The following is a 19882-nucleotide window of genomic DNA, read 5'->3' on the forward strand; positions in this document are numbered from 1 at the left end:
CTGCAGCTCCAGGTACACACCCCAAAATAGGCCCACTGCATCTGCAACAAGTCTCTGCGCTGTAGGTAGGGAAAAAAAAACCTTTTACTGCAGCGTCCTATGTCCTGCTGCCAGTCCGCCTGCCCCCACAATCCCCATGCCCTAGCCGCGGCGCAGCTGTGGCCACCGGCATAGATGTGTATGAAAGCGGCGCAGCGGAAGGCTTTCATAGCTCTCCCTGCGCCGCATACTCTCTTATCCCCGAAACCTCCCCTGCGTGTGATGTCACAGAAGTGCCTCCCCGCCATAGATGCGCCCAGATTCCCAGAGGCCCGGACTCCGCAACACAGCACCTGGCCTGCCGCCCTGAGAGCCCCGAGATGGCTAATGTAACGGATAGAGTGGGTGATATCGCAGAGGGTAATGTCTGGACGCTGAACCAATTTATAAGGTGACAGTGCTGTGCAGTGCAGTGCAGTGGGTGTGCAGTGTCACTGACACCGCACAGCACTCTCATCTTTTACATTGATTCAGCGAGTCAGCCAGTTCTGCCAGCCAGTCACTATTGTCAGCGCCGGTGTCCCAATACGCCGCATTACAGGGAAGTAGAAGCACTAAATAAAGTACAGCTCCCAGCAGCCCTTAGCTCTGGCTGCTTGGCTGCTGTATAGAACACATTTGCTGTAATCACAGTATGGATTATTAATGTATTGAAGTCAGTTTAAATGCCGCCTCCCTACATATTACTATTGTATTATCGCTACTTCCAGGAGGAGAAGCATCATCCGCCCCTCCCCCACTCACAGTACCTCCGGGCCCCCATCCGCGGCACCGCCACTCCCCCACCCGCAACCGCTCTTCCCCCACCCGTGGTGGCTCCGGACCCCCTCCCCCACCCTTGGTACCCCCGGACCCCCTCCCCCATCCGCGGCTCCTCTGTACCCGCCACTCCGCCAACCACAGCACCTACTAGGTGATTCATTGGCCCCTGCGTGCGCTGTTCACGCCGTTGCAAGGGCCTACAGCCACTTAACCATTGCACGCCCTTTGTCTGTGCAATATTTAACCACTCAAAAAATTGGGATTGCCGGTAATACTCCATATAATAAAAATATTGCACGCCACAAGGGCGTTTAGGGATTAAGGGTGCGATGAATCACCTAGTTAATATATAAACCTTATTTTGTTCGCCACCCAGTTTGTGGCTGGATAAGCCTCCCCTGTAGTGAGAGTTACTGGGCAGGTGGCTGCTGCATGGCTGGGATGAGTAGTTCTCCCTGTTTCATGCAGCTACCCCAGTGATTGCTCTGTATACATTCTCTCCTATCCCGATTCCCTGAAACCCCTATAAGGTCTCTCTGATCATCTCCAACACAGGACCCAAAAGTAACCAGGTGCTCCGTGACACTTTCCTCTATAGAGGAGGCTGCAGGTACATTGAATGGCTCCTTTATGCTGGGTGGCAGTGATCCTGGAGCATGTGCTCCGTTTCAGCTACAGGTCATGAAAACAAAACGCCCGATAACCACAGACTCCTTTGTGTATTTTTCAGACTGTGCTGCACAATCCTTTATTGTGCGTTGTGACTGTGAATAAATCTGATGTAGATTGTTTACGTACTGTGTGTCGGCTTATTGCCAAGTGAAACCATTTAAGTCTAATAAAATCAAAATGTGATTGTTGTGTATTGAAAAGCTGGGAAATGTATATTTTTTTCTATCCTGCAGACGAGATCCTGTAGCGAGATATTGTGCAAGTCTGTTGGATGCTTGTACAGCGCCGCAGTCTCTCTGGCTTCTGCTTATCTGGGTTCCCCCGAGGGTGTCGGTCCCTTGTCTCCTGTCAATTGATTTTTCCATTTGCAAAGTTGGTAGTTTAGGCTACATCTGAGGAATACAGACACCCTGGCCTGCATATATGATATTGCTTCAGTTCTCAGACTGTGGAAACAGAAGTTTTTGTGTCATTCTTCCTCTGTATTCTGCTATTCTTATACGTTGCAAGGATTGTGACAATGCTCATTCACTAGCCTGCTACAAATGAGGATGTAGTGCACCTATGTAACCCGGGTGGTATTCAGTATGCCGGCTGTTGGGATTCCGGCGCTCAGTATACCGACGCCGGAATCCCGACACCCGGCATACTGACAACTGTTCTCCCTCCTGGGGGTCCACGACCCCTCTGGAGGGAGAATAAATAGCGTGGCGAGCGCAGCGAGCCCACAAGGGACTTATTTGCGCTCTCCCGGCGCGGGTATGCTGGCCGTCGAGATCCCGGCCGCTGGCATACCATACTACATCCATGTAACCCTTGTCATTGCCAGCACAGGAAAACCAGCATACACAAACCTCATACAGAACAGATGTCCGATTAATATAATTTGTGTCCCTGGGGCCTGGGTATCTAGTAAAAACATTTGTTGTTTAACCTCCATCCCCCCTTCCCTGTCCAGTGGTCCCTCAGCGGTCTGATGTCTGTTGTTTGTATAGATGACTGCAGAGCTTATTCTAGAGAGGCTGATTCACAGCAGCAGAGTGTGTCTCTAGGTCATAAATTAAACCGTTATTAAAGAGCGAACACTTGAACCTGTCATTGGGTTACATGGCTGTCCTAAGTTGTGAGGACAGCGTAATATGCTTCTCGAAGAGGCCTATTTGCTGTTAGCGTTCCGTAAGGCGCTGTCACAAATGCACTCTGCCTCCGACCTCTACTGCCCAGGGCTGGAATCAAACTGGATAGACCAGAGGTTCCCAAACGCGGTCCTCAAGGCACCCCAACAGTCCAGGTTTTAGGTATATCCATGGCTCAGCACAGATGGTTAAATCAAATTGACTGAGGTGCTAATTAAGTCACCTGTGGCCAAGCATGGATACATTTAAAACCAGGACCGTTGGGGTGCCTTGAGGACCGCGTTTGGGAACCTCTGGGATAGGCCCTTTCACACCAAGCCTGGATCCAGGTTGCCCCAGCAATAATCCGGAGTATAAGTTTGGTGTGGAACGGGTATAACAGAAACATGAACAACTAAAAAGTATCCTCCTGCTTTGCTGGAAAACAGGCCCATTTCTAATCTTACAGAAGTCCAGCGCCACAACGGGAATGTTTTTGGGACATTGCTTGCCTCCTTTTGTGCAGTATGTGCCTAACTTACTGGAAAACACCTGGGGATCTTCTAGGAGACATCTGGGGAGGTGAAAAAGTTAGTAAATAAGAGTAATTGGGTGGATCAAGATGCGCGTCTGCACTGTGTGTGAATTACTGTTCATGATAACATAGTTTCTGAGGTTGAGAAAAGACAATTTGTCCATCGAGTTCAACCGGTTAGTGCTGTCCTACACTGAAATATTTTAAGAATAATTTTAACTGTGGTGAACGTTTAGCCGTTAACTAAAATACTCCTTTGTTTGTTTTTGTCTTTTTCTCTAACGTCCTAAGTGGATGCTGGGGACTCCGTAAGGACCATGGGGAATAGCGGCTCCGCAGGAGACTGGGCACATCTAAAGAAAGCTTTAGGACTATCTGGTGTGCACTGGCTCCTCCCCCTATGACCCTCCTCCAAGCCTCAGTTAGATCTCTGTGCCCGAACGAGAAGGGTGCACACTAGGGGCTCTCCTGAGCTTCTTAGTGAAAGTTTTAGATTAGGTTTTTTATTTTCAGTGAGACCTGCTGGCAACAGGCTCACTGCATCGAGGGACTAAGGGGAGAAGAAGCGAACTCACCTGCGTGCAGAGTGGATTGGGCTTCTTAGGCTACTGGACATTAGCTCCAGAGGGACGATCACAGGCCCAGCTTGGATGGGTCCCAGAGCCGCGCCGCCGGCCCCCTTACAGAGCCAGAAGGCAGAAGAGGTCCGGAAAATCGGCGGCAGAAGACGTCCTGTCTTCAACAAGGTAGCGCACAGCACTGCAGCTGTGCGCCATTGCTCTCAGCACACTTCACACTTCGGTCACTGAGGGTGCAGGGCGCTGGGGGGGGGCGCCCTGAGACGCAATAAAAACACCTAGGATGGCAAAAAAATGCATCGCATATAGCTCCTGGGCTATATGGATGCATTTAACCCCTGCCAGAATCCATAAAAAAGCAGGAGAAAAGTCCGCGAAAAAGGGGCGGAGCCTATCTCCTCAGCACACTGGCGCTATTTTCCCTCACAGCTCCGTTGGAGGGAAGCTCCCTGTCTCTCCCCTGCAGTCACTACACTACAGAAAGGGTTAAAAAAAAGAGAGGGGGGCACTAATTAGGCGCAGTATTAACTATACAGCAGCTATAAGGGGAAAAACACTTATATAAGGTTATCCCTGTATATATATATAGCGCTCTGGTGTGTGCTGGCAAACTCTCCCTCTGTCTCCCCAAAGGGCTAGTGGGGTCCTGTCCTCTATCAGAGCATTCCCTGTGTGTGTGTGCTGTATGTCGGTACTTTTGTGTCGACATGTATGAGGAGAAAAATGATGTGGAGACGGAGCAGATTGCCTGTAATAGTGATGTCACCCCCTAGGGGGTCGACACCTGAGTGGATGAACTGTTGGAAGGAATTACGTGACAGTGTCAGCTCTGTATAAAAGACAGTGGTTGACATGAGACAGCCGGCTACTCAGCTTGTGCCTGTCCAGACGTCTCATAGGCCGTCAGGGGCTCTAAAGCGCCCGTTACCTCAGATGGCAGATATAGACGCCGACACGGATACTGACTCCAGTGTCGACGGTGAAGAGACGAATGTGACTTCCAGTAGGGCCACACGTTACATGATTGAGGCAATGAAAAATGTTTTACACATTTCTGATAATACGAGTACCACCAAAAAAGGGGTATTATGTTCGGTGAGGAAAAACTACCTGTAGTTTTCCTGAATCTGAGAAATTAAATGAGGTGTGTGATGATGCGTGGGTTTCCCCCGATAACAACGGATAATTTCTAAAATGTTATTGGCATTATATCCTTTCCCGCCAGAGGTTAGGGTGCGTTGGGAAACACCCCCTAGGGGGGATAAAGCGCTCACACGCTTGTAAGGGCTCTACCTTCGCCTGAGATGGCCGCCCTTAAGGATCCTGCTGATAGAAAGCAGGAGGGTATCCTAAAAGGTATTTACACACATACTGGTGTTATACTGCGACCAGCAATCGCCTCAGCCTGGATGTGCAGTGCTGGGTTGGCGTGGTCGGATACCCTAGATAGGGATGGTATATTTTTGCCTATAGAGCATTTAAAAGATGCATTTTTATATATGCGTGATGCACAGCGGAATATTTGCCGACTGGCATCAAGTCTAAGCGCGTTGTCCATTTCTACCAGTAGAGGGTTATGGACACGTCAGTGGTCAGGTGATGCGTATTCCAAACGGCATTTGGAAGTATTGCTTTATTAAGGGAGGAGTTATTTGGGGTCGGTCTTTCAGACCTGGTGGCCACGGCAACAGCTGGGAATTCCACGTTTGTACCCCAGGTCGCCTCTCAACATGAGAAGACGCCGTATTATCAGGCGCAGTCTTTTCGTGGACAAGCGGGCAAAAGGTTCCTCATTTCTGCCCCGTGACAGAGGGAGAGGAAAAAGGCTGCAGAAATCAGCCAGTTCCCAGGAACAGAAACCCTCTCCCGCCTCTGCCAAGCCCTCAGTATACGCTGGGGCTTTACAAGCAGAATCAGGCACGGTGGGGGGCCCGTCTCAATGAATTTCAGCGCGCAGTGGGCTCACTCGCAAGTAGACCCCTGGATCCTTCAGGTGATATCTCAGGGGTACAAATTAGAATTCGAGACGTCTCCCCCTCGCCGTTTCCTAAAGTCTGCTTTACCGATGTCTCCTTCTGACAGGGAGACAGTTTTGGAAGCCATTCACAAGCTGTATTCCCAGCAGGTGATAATCAAGATACCCCTCCTGCAACAGGGAACGGGGTATTATTCCACACTGTTGTGGTACCGAAGCCGGATGGCTCGGTGAGACCGATTCTAAATCTAAAATCTTTGAACACTTACGTACAGAGGTTCAAATTCAAGATTGAGTCACTCAGAGCAGTGATTGCGAACCTGGAAGAAGGGGACTACATGATGTCTCGGGACATCAAGGATGCTTACCTTCATGTCAAAATTTACCCTTCTCACCAAGGGTACCTCAGGTTTATGGTACAGAACTGTCACTATCAGTTCAGACGCTGCCGTATGGATGGTACACGGCACCCCGGGTCTTTACCAAGGTAATGGCCGAAATGATGATATTCCTTCGAAGGAAGTGAATTTTAGTTATCCCTTCCGTGGACAATTCCCTGATAAGGGTAAGATCCAGGGAACAGTTGGAGGTCGGTGTAGCACTATCTCAGGTAGTGTTGCGGCAGCACGATTGGATTCTCAATATTCCAAAATCGCACCTGGTTTCGACGACGTGTCTTCTGTTCCTAGGGATGATCCTGGACACAGTCCAGAAAAAGGTGTTTCTCCCGGAGGAGAAAGCCAGGGAGTTATCCGAGCTTGTCAGGAACCTCCTAAAACCGAGCCAAGTCTCAGTGCATCAATGCACAAGGGTTCTGGGTAAAATGGTGGCTTCCTACGAAGCAATCCCATTCGGCAGATTCCACGCAAGAACTTTCCAGTGGGACCTGCTGGACAAATGGTCCGGATCGCATCTTCAGATGCATCAGCGGATAACCCTGTCACCAAGGACAAGGGTGGTCCCTCCTGTGGTGGTTGCAGAGTGCTCATCTTCTAGAGGGCCGCAGATTAGGCATTCAGGACTGGGTCCTGGTGACCACGGATGCCAGCCTGCGAGGCTGGGGAGCAGTCACACAGGGAAGGAATATCCAGGGCTTATGGTCAAGCCTGGAGACATCACTTCACATAAATATCCTGAAGCTAAGGGACATTTACAATGCTCTAAGCTTAGCAAGACCTCTGCTTCAAGGTCAGCCGGTGTTGATCCAGTCGGACAACATCACGGCAGTCACCCACGTAAACAGACAGGGTGGCACAAGAAGCAGGAGGGCAATGGCAGAAGCTGCAAGGATTCTTCGCTGGGCGGAAAATCATGTGATAGCACTGTCAGCAGTATTCATTCCGGGAGTGGACAACTGGGAAGCAGACTTCCTCAGCACGACCTCCACCCGGGAGAGTGGGGACTTCACCCAGAAGTCTTCCACATGATTAAAAACTCGACAGGTATTGCGCCAGGTCCAGGGACCCTCAGGCAATAAGCTGTAGACGCTCTGGTAACACCGTGGGTGTACCAGTCAGGGTATGTGTTCCCTCCTCTGCCTCTCATACCCAAGGTACTGAGATTGATAAGATGGAGAGGAGTAAGCACTATATTCGTGGTTCCGGATTGGCCAAGAAGGACTTGGTAACCGGAACTTCAGGAGATGCTCACGGAGGATCCGTGGCCTCTACCTCTAAGAAGGGACCTGCTCCAGCAAGGACCCTGTCTGTTCCAAGACTTACCGCGTCTGCGTTTGACGGCATGGCGGTTGAACGCCGGATCCTGAAGGAAAAAAGGCATTCCGGATGAAGTCATCCCTATCCTGATCAAAGCCAGGAAGGATGTAACCGCAAAAACATTATCACCGCAATTGGCGAAAATATGTTGCGTGGTGCGAGGCCAGTAAGGCCCGACGGAGGAAATTCAACTGTGTCGATTCCTACATTTCCTGCAAACAGGAGTGTCTATGGGCCTGAAATTGGGGTCCATTAAGGTTCAAATTTCGGCCCTGTCAATTTTCTTCCAAAAAGAACTAGCTTCAGTCCCTGAAGTTCAGACGTTGTAAAAGGGGTACTGCATATACAGCCTCCTTTTGTGCCTCCAGTGGCACTTTGGGATCTCAATGTAGTTTTGGGTTCCAAAAGTCACATTGGTTTGAACCACTTAAATCTGTGGAGTTAAAATATCTCACATGGAAAGTGGTCATGCTGTTGGCCCTGGCCTGGGCCAGGCGCGTGTCAGAATTGGCGGCTTTATCCTGAAAAAGCCCTTATCTGATTTTCCATTCGGACAGGGCGGAATTGAGGACTCGTCCTCAGTTTCTCCCCAAGGTGGTTTCAGCGGCTCACCTGAACCAACCTATTGGTGGTGCCTGCGGCTACTAGGGACTTGGAGGCCTCCAAGTTGCTAGACGTTGTCAGTGCCCTGAAAATATATGTTTCCAGGACGGCTGGAGTCAGGAAATCTGACTCGCTGTTTATCCTGTGTGCACCCAACAAGCTGGGTGCTCCTGCTTCTAAGCAGACTATTGCTCGTTGGATTTGTAGTACAATTCAGCTTGCACATTCTGTGGCAGGCCTGCCACAGCCAAAAATCTGTAAATGCCCACTCCACAAGGAAGGTGGGCTCATCTTGGGCGGCTGCCCGAGCGGTCTCGGCTTTACAACTTTGCCGAGCAGCTACTTGGTCAGGAGCAAATACGTTTGTAAAATTCTACAAAATTGATATCCTGGCTGAGGAGGACCTGAAGTTCTCTCATTTGGTGCTGCAGAGTCATCCGCACTCTCCCGCCCGTTTGGGAGCTTTGGTATAATCCCCATGGTCCTTACGGAGTCCCCAGCATCCACTTAGGACGTTAGAGAAAATAAGAATTTACTTACCGATAATTCTATTTCTCATAGTCCGTAGTGGATGCTGGGCGCCCATCCCAAGTGCGGATTGTCTGCAATACTTGTACATAGTTATTGTTACAAAAATCGGGTTATTATTGTTGTGAGCCATCTTTCAGAGGCTCCTCTGTTATCATGCTGTTAACTGGGTTCAGATCACAGGTTATACGGTGTGATTGGCGTGGCTGGTACGAGTCTTACCCGGGATTCAAAATCCTTCCTTATTGTGTACGCTCGTCCGGGCACAGTATCCTAACTGAGGCTTGGAGGAGGGTCATAGGGGGAGGAGCCAGTGCACACCAGATAGTCCTAAAGCTTTCTTTAGATGTGCCCAGTCTCCTGCGGAGCCGCTATTCCCCATGGTCCTTACGGAGTCCCCAGCATCCACTACGGACTATGAGAAATAGAATTATCGGTAAGTAAATTCTTATTTTTACTTTAGTACATGATTTACCCACCGTAACATCCTTATCCGTTAGGAATTTATCTAGCCCATTCTTAAAAGTAATAACCGAGTCCGCCATTACTACTCTCTCAGGCAGGAATTTCTAAATAGGTATTGTCCTTACTGTGAAGAAACCTTTCAGTCTGTGTGCGAAATCTCTTCTGCTCTAACCTAAGTGGGTGTCCACGTGTCTTTTTTTTTGATGATCTTACCAAAAACAAACCCCCTGCTTGCTCCGTGTATTGACCCCTTATATATTTTTTTAAATGTTAATCATGTCCCCTCTTAATCTCCTCTTTTCCAGCGTAAACATGCCTAGCTTAGCAAGCCATTCCTTGTATTCTAGCATCTCCATCCCCTTAATCAATTTGGTCACCCGTCTCTGAACCTTTTCTAGTTCCAGGATATAGTGTTCCTTCTAGGAATCAATTAGGGCAGGGCGCCAGACTCCGGGGGCATCGCCTGAAACGGGGGCGCGGCCATGTAAATTAGGGAGCGTGGCCATGGAAACGCCATTTTAGTGGGCGGTGCGGCCCACAGACGTTGCTATAGGGGGCGTCTGTGGCCGGTGACATCACTGTTGGGGGCGTGCGTCGGTGCTGGGCTTCCCCCAGCTCTCTACCATAGCGTGAATTGATGCCGTGCGCATGCGCACGGCATCTTTACACGCTGGGAGGGCAGGAAGCGGGCGGCTGTTCTAGCAGGGCGCCGCAAAAGGGGCAGGGCGGATTTTGTCTTTAAAAAATCGGGCAGTGAGCGGCGCCATGCTAAAACAGCCTAGAGTCAACACCTAAGGATATCCTTTTTGTAGTAAGGTGCCCATAACTGCGCACAGTATTCGAGATGTGGCCTCACTAGTGATTTATATACTGAGAGTATAACACTCTCATCCCTTGCATCAATTCCCCGCTTAATGCATGCTAGTATCTTGTTTGCCTTTTTTGCTGCATTCCTACTAAGTAAGAATGAAGGTAAAGGTACATAGGAATAAGGTTTCTTGCCCGTATACATTTAATGTAGAGCATGACTAAAATCCACCTGCAGGACAACGGGGACGATAAATGGCCGTCACCATGTCTGCCATCAGGGCAGGTTGCAGAGGTCAGGAGACTCTACCACCGACCTGAGAAAAAAAGAGCAGAAGTTGCCAGATCCAATGAAAACCCAAATATATAACCAAATTAATCTGGGAGGCTTCTATCACTTCTCTGCACCAGTAAGGACCCCACTCATGTAATAGAAACTTTATATGATGAAAACATTCTAAAATGTAAATTACTCTCCACCTCTCTACAAAACTTCAAATGGGCTCTCAAGATACACTCCTTCACCAAACCCAGCTGTCTCTCATCCTAAGCCCTCTGTGGCCTATACTCACTTTCTACACCACCTGTGTCACCCCTGTCTGTCTGCCCCTCCCCTTTAGAATGTAAGCTTTCACGAGCAGGGCCCTCTTCCCTTATGTGCCTTTACGTCTCTTACTTAACCTGTCTTCTTTTCGATACTCCCTTTGACGGCACCAAATTCTGCCGCCCTGATACTTATTTCAGTGCTGTTTACTGACACAGCTATGTTTATATATCCTGTACTTGTCCTATATTGTATTGAACTGTAAGTCACTGTCTCCATGTTTTGCTTATTTATTTACTCTGTAATTGGGCGATGCAGATCCCATGTGGCGCCATATAAATAAAGGATAATAATAATGTAGTATAAATATGTACGGTTCAGGATATATGATATTAGGCAGTGGTTATGGGGGAAGATTTCCTTCTGTACATTGCAGACTTCTTGTCTGTCAGTGGGGCGATGGTGTTATACCATTTTCTCTAACGTCCTAGTGGATGCTGGGAACTCCGTAAGGACCATGGGGAATAGCGGGCTCCGAAGGAGGCTGGGCACTCTAGAAAGATCTTAGACTACCTGGTGTGCACTGGCTCCTCCCACTATGACCCTCCTCCAAGCCTCAGTTAGATTTCGTGCCCGGCCGAGGTTGGATGCACACTAGGGGCTCTCCTGAGCTCTTAGAAAGTTATAGTCTTAGAATTTGTTATTTTCAGTGAGACCTGCTGGCAACAGGCTCACTGCAGCGAGGGACTAAGGGGAGAAGAAGCGAACTCGCCTGCTTGCAGCCGGATTGGGCTTCTTAGGCTACTGGACACCATTAGCTCCAGAGGGATCGACCGCAGGCCCAGCCTTGATGTTCGGTCCCGGAGCCGCGCCGCCGTCCCCCTTACAGAGCCAGAAGCAAGAAGATGGTCCGGAAAATCGGCGGCATGAAGACTCTGTCTTCACCAAGGTAGCGCACAGCACTGCAGCTGTGCGCCATTGCTCCTCTCACACACTTCACACTCCGGTCACTGAGGGTGCAGGGCGCTGGGGGGGGCGCCCTGAGGCAGCAATAAAAACACCTTGGCTGGCTAAAATACCTCAATATATGGCCCCAGGGGCTATATATGAGGTAAATACCCCTGCCAGAATTCCATAAAAAACGGGAGAATAGGCCGCGAAAAAGTGGCGGAGCCTATCTCCTCAGCACACTGGCGCCATTTTTCCCTCACAGCTCGGCTGGAGGGAAGCTCCCTGCCTCTTCCCTGCAATTCTACAGAGGGAAAAGAGAGGGGGGGCATTAAAATTGGCACTGTATACAGTATATTATATAAAAGCTATTAGGAACATAACTCAGTTAGTCCCTGTATATATATATAGCGCTCTGGTGTGTGCTGGCATACTCTTACTCTGTCCCCCCAAAGGGCTTTTGTGGGTCCTGTCCTCGTTTAGAGCATTCCCTGTGTGTCTGCGGTGTGTCGGTACGGCTGTGTCGACATGTTGAATGAGGAGGCTTATATGGTGACAGAACAGAGGCCGATATATGTGATGTCGCCCCCTGTGGGGCCGACACCAGAGTGGATGGATAGGTGAAAGGTATTAACCGACAGTGTCAACTCCTTACATAAAAGGGTGGATGATGTAACAGCTGTGGGACAGCCGGCTTCGCAGCCCGCGCCTGCCCAGGCGTCTCAAAGGCCATCAGGGGCTCAAAAACGCCCGCTCTCTCAGATGGCAGACACAGATGTCGACACGGAGTCTGACTCCAGTGTCGACAAGGTGGAGACATATACACAATCCACTAGGAACATCCGTGACGTGATCCCGGCAATAAAAAATGTGTTATACATTTCTGACTTTAACCCAAGCACCTCTAAAAATGGGTTTTAGGTTTGGGGAGAAAAAACAGGCAGTGTTTTGTTCCCCCATCAGATGAATAAATGAAGTGTGTGAAAGCGTGGGTTCCCCCGTTAAGAAACTGGTAATTTATAAAAAGTTACTGATGGCGTACCCTTTCCCGCCAGGTGGATAAGTTACGCTGGGAGATATCCCCTAGGGTGGATAAGGCGCTCACACGTTTGTCAAAAAAGGTGGCACTGCCGTCTTAGGATACGGCCACTTTAATAGGTACCTGTTGATAAAAAACAGGTGGCTATCCTGAAGTCTGTATTTACACACTCAGGTACTAGACTGAGACCTGCAGATAGTGCTGCTGCAGCGTGGTCGGTGACCCTGTCAAACCGGGATACTAGTTGGCAAACATAAAAACATATTAAAGACGTCGTCTTATATATGGGGGATGCACAGAGGGATATTTTGCCGGCTGGCATCCAAAATAAATGTAATGTCCATTCTGTCAGGAGGGTATTAGAGACCTGTCACTGGACAGGTGATGCTGACTTAAAAAGCGCATAGAGAGCCTTATAAGGGTGAGGAATTATTTGGGGATGGTCTCTGGGACCTCGTATCCACAGCAACTGCTGGGAAGAAATAATTTTACCTCAGGTTTCCTCACAGACAAAGGTACAGTCCTTTCGGCTTCAGAAAAGCAAGCGGGTCAAATGGCGCTTCCTTTCTGTACAGAGACAAGGGTAGAGGGAAAAAAGCTGCACCAGTCAGCCTGTTCCCAGAATCAAGATTCTTCCCCCGCCTCCTGTGAGGCCACACCATGACGCGGGTGCTCCACAGGTGTAGCCAGGTACGGTGGGGGGCCGTCTCAAAAATTTCAGCAATTAGTGGGCTCGCTCACAGGTGGATCCCTGTTTCTTTCAAGTAGTATTTCAGGGGTACAAGCTGGAATTCGAGATGTCTCCCCCCAGCCGTTTCCTAAAATATGCCTTGCTGACAACTCCCTCAGGCAGGGAGGCTGTGCTAGAGGCAATTAATAAGCGGTATTCCCAGCAGGTAATACTCAAGGTGCCCCTACTTCAACAAGGACGGGGTTACTATTCCACACGGGTTGGGGTACCGAAACCGCATGGTTCGGTGTGACCCATTTTATATTTAAAATCCTTGAACACAAAAATTCAAGTTCAAGATGGAATCGCTCAGGGCGGTTATTCCAAGCCTGGACGAGGGGGATTACATGGTATCCTGGGACATCAAGGATGCTTACCTGCATGTCCCCATTTACCATCCTCGCCAGGAGTACCTCAGATTTGTGGTACAGGATTACCATTACCAAGTCCAGACACTGCCATTTGGACTGTACATGGCACCGAGGGTGTTTTATCAAGGTAATGGCCGAAATGTTGATACTCCTTCAAAAAAAAGGGAGTTGTAATTATCCCGTACTTGGACAATCTCGTTATAAGGGCGAGGTCCAAGGAGCAGTTGGTAGTCGGGGTAGCACTATTTTGGAAAGTGCTACAACAGCATGGTTGGATTCTAAACAGTCCAAAGTCACAGCTGGTTCCTATGACACGTCTACTGTTCCTGGGGATGGTTCTGGACATAAACCAGAAATAGTGTTTCTCCCGGAGGAGAAAGCCAAGGAGTTGTCATCTCTAGTCAGAGACCTCCTGAAGCCAAAATAGGTAGCGGTGCATCATTGCACGCGAGTCCTGGGAAAAATGGTAGCTTCCTACGAAGCAATCCCATTAGGCAGGTTCCATACAAGAACTTTTCAGAGGGACCTGTTGGACAAGTGGTCCGGATCGCATCTTCCGATGCATAGGCTGATAACCCTGTCTCCAAGGACCAGGGTATCTCTACTGTGGTGGCTGCAGAGTGCCCATCTTCAAGAGGGCCGCAGGTTCGGCATACAGGACTAGGTCCTAGTGACCATGGATTCCAGCCTTTGAGGCTGGGAGGCAGTCACACAGGGAAGAAATTTCCAGGGACTTTGGTCAAGTCAGGTTATTTCCCTACACATAAATATTCTGGACCTGAGGGCCATTTACAATGCCCTGAGGCCGGCAAGGCCGCTGCTTCAAAACCAGCCGGTACTGATCCAATCAGACAACATCACGGCAGTCGCCCATGTAAACCAACAGGGCGGCACAAGAAGCAGGATGGCAATGGCAGAAGCCACAAAGATTCTCCGATAGGCGGAAAATCATGTGTTAGCACTGTCAGCAGTGTTCATTCCCGGAGTGGACAACTGGGAAGCAGATCTTCTCAACAGACACGACCTCCACCCGGGAGAATGGGGACTTCCTCCAGAAGTCTTCCAATAGGATTGTACACCATTGGGAAAGGCCACAGGTGGACATGATGGCGTCCCGCCTCAACAAAAAGCTATAAAAGATATTGCACCGGGTCAAGGGACCCTCAGGCGATAGCTATGGACGCTCTGGTAACACCGTGGGTGTACCAGTCGGTTTATGTGTTCTCCCCTCTGCCTCTCATACCAAAGGTACTGAGAATAATAAGAAGGCGAGGAGTAAGAACGATACTCGTGGATGGCCAAGAAGAGCTTGGTACCCAGAACTTCAAGAATTTATATCAGAGGACCCATGGCCTCTGCCACTCAGACAGGACCTGCGGCAGCAGGGGCCCTGTCTGTTCCAAGACTTACCGCGGCTGCGTTTGTCGGCATGGCGGTTGAACGCCGGATCCTGAAGGAAAAGGGCATTCCGGAGGAAGTCATTCCTACGCTTACTGAAGCCAGGAAAGAGGTTACAGCAACTCATTATCACCGCATATGGCGAAAATATGTTGCATGGTGTGAGGCCGAAAGGGCCCCAACAGAGGAATTTCAACTAGGTCGATTTCTGCATTTCCTGCAAGCAGGAGTGACTATGGGCCTTAAATTGGGTTCCATTAAGGTACAGATCTCGGCTCTGTCGATTTTCTTTCAAAAAGAACTAGCTTCAGTACCTGAAGTTCAGACATTTATAAAAGGAGTGCTGCAGAGTCAGCCCCCGTTTGTGCCTCCTGTGGCACCTTGGGATCTCAACGTGGTGTTGAGTTTCTTAAAATCACATTGGTTTGAACCACTAAAAACCGTGGATCTGAAATATCTCACGTGGAAGGTGGTTATGTTATTGGCCTTGGCTTCTGCCAGGCGAGTATCAAAGTTGGCGGCTTTGTCTTGTAAAAGCCCTTATTTGATTTTTCATATAGATAGGGCAGAATTGAGGACTCGTCCCCAGTTTCTCCCAAAGGTGGTGTCAGCGTTTCACCTGAACCAGCCTATTGTGGTGCCTAGGCTACTAGGGACTTGGAGGACTCCAAGTTGCTAGACGCTGTCAGGGCACTGAAAATTATATGTTTCCAGAACAGCTAGAGTCAGAAAATCTGACTCGCTGTTTATCCTATATGCACCTAACAAGCTGGGTGCTCCTGCTTCTAAGCAGACTATTGCTCGTTGGATTTGTAGTACAATTCAGCTTGCACATACTGTGGCAGGCCTGCCACAGCCAAAATCTGTCAATGCCCATTCCACAAGGAAGGTGGGCTCATCTTGGGCGGCTGCCCGAGAGGTCTCGGCTTTACAACTTGCCGAGCAGCTACTTGGTCAGGGGCAAACACGTTTGCAAAATTCTACAAATTTGATACCCTGGCTGAGGAGGACCTGGAGTTCTCTCATTCAGTGCTGCAGAGTCATCCGCACTCTCCCGCCCGTTTGGGAGCTTTGGTATAATCCCCATGGTCCTTACGGAGTTCCCAGCATCCACTAGGACGTTAGAAAAAATAAGAATTTACTCACCGGTAATTCTATTTCTCGTAGTCCGTAGTGGATGCTGGGCGCCCATCCCAAGTGCGGTTTATCTGCAATACTTGTACATAGTTATTGTTAACTAAATCGGGTTATTGTTGAGCCATCTGTTGAGAGGCTCTATTGTTTCATACTGTTAACTGTGTTTCATATCACGAGTTGTACGGTGTGATTGGTGTGGCTGGTATGAGTCTTACCCGGGATTCAAAATCCTTCCTTATTGTGTACGCTCGTCCGGGCACAGTACCTAACTGAGGCTTGGAGGAGGGTCATAGTGGGAGGAGCCAGTGCACACCAGGTAGTCTAAGATCTTTCTAGAGTGCCCAGCCTCCTTCGGAGCCCGCTATTCCCCATGGTCCTTACGGAGTTCCCAGCATCCACTACGGACTACGAGAAATAGAATTACCGGTGAGTAAATTCTTATTATCACTGTATACCTGTCCTGCCCACTGTGAACAAACCTATGCATATATATATATATATGGATGCTTACAGCTAGTCCTGACTTTCTCCTCTTATGTCTGACAGCATAGTTATTACGGTCTAGCCGTTGTCACCATGGCAGCAACTGTTAATAATAATAAGTAAAAACCTTCCGACCAGAAACAGCTGCTGGGATTGTGCATATCTTTCTGATTTGTGCTTAGCCTCATGTCTGCTTGTTTTTCAGTACATTAATAGTGGAAATTTGGAGCAGCTTCTAGACAGCAACCAGCATCTACCGTGGACGGTACGGGAAAAGCTGGCTCTGGACATGGCCCGAGGCCTGGCCTATCTCCACTCCAAGGGGATCTTCCATCGAGACCTCACATCAAAGGTAGGTTCCATGGCTGCCTGTCCTCCTTTATGTGCTTGTACAACAGTGTCCTGGTGAATCTTATCATACAGAATTCATTAGGAATGTAGACTGGGAAAGAGCTGCATGGTTCTTTTAGATGTTCCTGGTGTCGGGTGTTGTATATTTTGTCGAAATGCAGCATAATTGACCATGTGTACATTCAACATGTCAATGCAAATGAGATGTCGACATGATTAGAATGTCAACAAAACGTCACTGGTAGTCTAATTGGGACTCACTTGGTACAGTGGGTCCGGTGGCTCCAGCTGCGTCTTGCGGTGACACCAGGATGACTTCTGGCAGATCCGCTTCTGGTGATGAGTATGACTAATGCTAACCCTCTCCTCCCTAGTACCTAACCCTCTCTTCCACCCTAGTGCCTAACCCTCTCCTCAACCCTCTCCTCAACCCTCTCCTCCACCCTCTCCTCCACCCTAGTGCCTAACCCTCTCTTCCACCCTAGTGCCTAACCCTCTCTTCCACCCTAGTGCCTAACCCTCTCCTCAACCCTCTCCTCCACAATAGTGCCTAACCCTCTCCTCCACAATAGTGCCTAACCCTCTCCTCCACCCTAGTGCCTAACCCTCTCCTCCACCCTAGTGCCTAACCCTCTCCTCCACCCTAGTGCCTAACCCTCTCCTCCACCCTAGTGCCTAACCCTCTCCTTCTTCCTAGTGCCTAACCCTCTCCTCCTCCCTAGTGCCTAACCCTCTCCTCCACCCTAGTGCCTAACCCTCTCCTCCCTCTCCTTCACCCTAGTGCCTAACCCTCTCCTCCTTCCTAGTGCCTAACCCTCTCCTCCTCCCTAGTGCCTAACCCTTTCCACCTCCCTAGTGCCTAACCCTTTCCTCCTCCCTAGTGCTTATTTGTCTCCTTCTCCCTAGCGCCTAACCGTCTCCTTCTCCCTAGCGCCTAACCGTCGTCTTCTCCCTAGCGCCTAACCGTCGTCTTCTCCCTAGCGCCTAACCGTCGTCTTCTCCCTAGCGCCTAACCGTCTCCGTCTTCTCCCTAGCGCCTAACCGTCGTCTTCTCCCTAGCGCCTAACCGTCTCCGTCTTCTCCCTAGCGCCTAACCGTCTCCGTCTTCTCCCTAGCGCCTAACCGTCTCCGTCTTCTCCCTAGCGCCTAACCGTCTCCGTCTTCTCCCTAGCGCCTAACCGTCTCCGTCTTCTCCCTAGCGCCTAACCGTCTCCGTCTTCTCCCTAGCGCCTAACCGTCTCCGTCTTCTCCCTAGCGCCTAACCGTCTCCGTCTTCTCCCTAGCGCCTAACCGTCTCCGTCTTCTCCCTAGCGCCTAACCGTCTCCGTCTTCTCCCTAGCGCCTAACCGTCTCCGTCTTCTCCCTAGCGCCTAACCGTCTCCGTCTTCTCCCTAGCGCCTAACCGTCTCCGTCTTCTCCCTAGCGCCTAACCGTCTCCGTCTTCTCTCTAGCGCCTAACCGTCTCCTTCTTCTCCCTAGCGCCTAACCGTCTCCTTCTTCTCCCTAGCGCCTAACCGTCTCCTTCTTCTCCCTAGCGCCTAACCGTCTCCTTCTTCTCCCTAGCGCCTAACCGTCTCCTTCTTCTCCCTAGCGCCTAACCGTCTCCTTCTTCTCCCTAGCGCCTAACCGTCTCCTTCTTCTCCCTAGCGCCTAACCGTCTCCTTCTTCTCCCTAGCGCCTAACCGTCTCCTTCTTCTCCCTAGCGCCTAACCGTCTCCTTCTTCTCCCTAGCGCCTAACCGTCTCCTTCTTCTCCCTAGCGCCTAACCGTCTCCGTCTTCTCCCTAGCGCCTAACCGTCTCCTTCTTCTCCCTAGCGCCTAACCGTCTCCTTCTCCCTAGCGCCTAACCGTCTCCTTCTTCTCCCTAGCGCCTAACCGTCTCCTTCTTCTCCCTAGCGCCTAACCGTCTCCTTCTTCTCCCTAGCGCCTAACCGTCTCCTTCTTCTCCCTAGCGCCTAACCGTCTCCTTCTCCCTAGCGCCTAACCGTCTCCTTCTTCTCCCTAGCGCCTAACCGTCTCCTTCTTCTCCCTAGCGCCTAACCGTCTCCTTCTTCTCCCTAGCGCCTAACCGTCTCCTCCTTCTCCCTAGCGCCCTAACTTTCTCCTTCTTCTCCCTAGCGCCTCTTCTCCCTAGCGCCTAACGTCTCCTTCTTCTCCCTAGCGCCTAACCGTCTCCTTCTCCCTAGCGCCTAAGCGTCTCCTTCTCCCTAGCGCCTAAGCGTCTCCTTCTTCTCCCTAGCGCCCTAACTTTCTCCTTCTTCTCCCTAGCGCCCTAACTTTCTCCTTCTTCTCCCTAGCGCCTCTTCTCCCTAGCGCCTAACGTCTCCTTCTTCTCCCTAGCGCCTAACCGTCTCCTTCTTCTCCCTAGCGCCTAAGCGTCTCCTTCTTCTCCCTAGCGCCCTAACTTTCTCCTCCCTAGCGCCTAACTTTCTCCTCCCTAGCGCCTAGTCCATAACCCTCTCCTCCCTAGCGCCGAGTCCATAACCTTCTCCTCCCTAGCACCTAGTCCATAACCCTCTCCTCCCTAGCGCCTAGTCCATAACCCTCTCCTCCCTAGCGCCTAGTCCATAACCCTCTCCTCCCTAGCACCTAGTCCATAACCCTCTCCTCCCTAGTGCCTAGTCCATAACCCTCTCCTCCCTAGTGCCTAGTCCATAACCCTCTCCTCCCTAGTGCCTAGTCAAATAACCCTCTCCTCCCTAGTGCCTAGTCAAATAACCCTCTCCTCCCTAGTGCCTAGTCCATAACCCTCTCCTCCCTAGTGCCTAGTCCATAACCCTCTCCTCCCTAGTGCCTAGTCAAATAACCCTCTCCTCCCTAGTGTCTAACACTAGCCCCTTGCTCCCTAGTGCCTGACCCTGTCTTCTCGCTGCCTGACCCTGTCTTCTCGCTGCCTGACCCTGTCTTCTCGCTGCCTGACCCTGTCTTCTCGCTGCCTGACCCTGTCTTCTCGCTGCCTGACCCTGTCTTCTCGCTGCCTGACCCTGTCTTCTCGCTGCCTGACCCTGTCTTCTCGCTGCCTGACCCTCTCCTTTCCTCTCGCTGCCTGACCCTCTCCTTTCCTCTCGCTGCCTGACCCTCTCCTTT

The 19882-nt window shown here is 50.3% G+C and overlaps 1 protein-coding gene across 2 annotated transcripts in view; it reads left to right on the forward strand.

Annotated features, from left to right (window-relative positions):
* The window catches only part of TESK2 (testis associated actin remodelling kinase 2), a 184740-nt gene that overhangs the window by 115894 nt on the left and 48964 nt on the right, over positions 1–19882 (forward strand). For both annotated transcript variants that reach the window (XM_063939412.1, XM_063939413.1), the window contains exon 5: positions 16650–16796. In XM_063939412.1, the coding sequence (XP_063795482.1) occupies positions 16650–16796 (147 nt within the window). The remainder of the gene's footprint in view (positions 1–16649; positions 16797–19882) is intronic.

Source organism: Pseudophryne corroboree, chromosome 9 (assembly GCF_028390025.1).
Source record: "Pseudophryne corroboree isolate aPseCor3 chromosome 9, aPseCor3.hap2, whole genome shotgun sequence".
Taxonomy (NCBI): Eukaryota; Metazoa; Chordata; class Amphibia; order Anura; family Myobatrachidae; genus Pseudophryne; species Pseudophryne corroboree.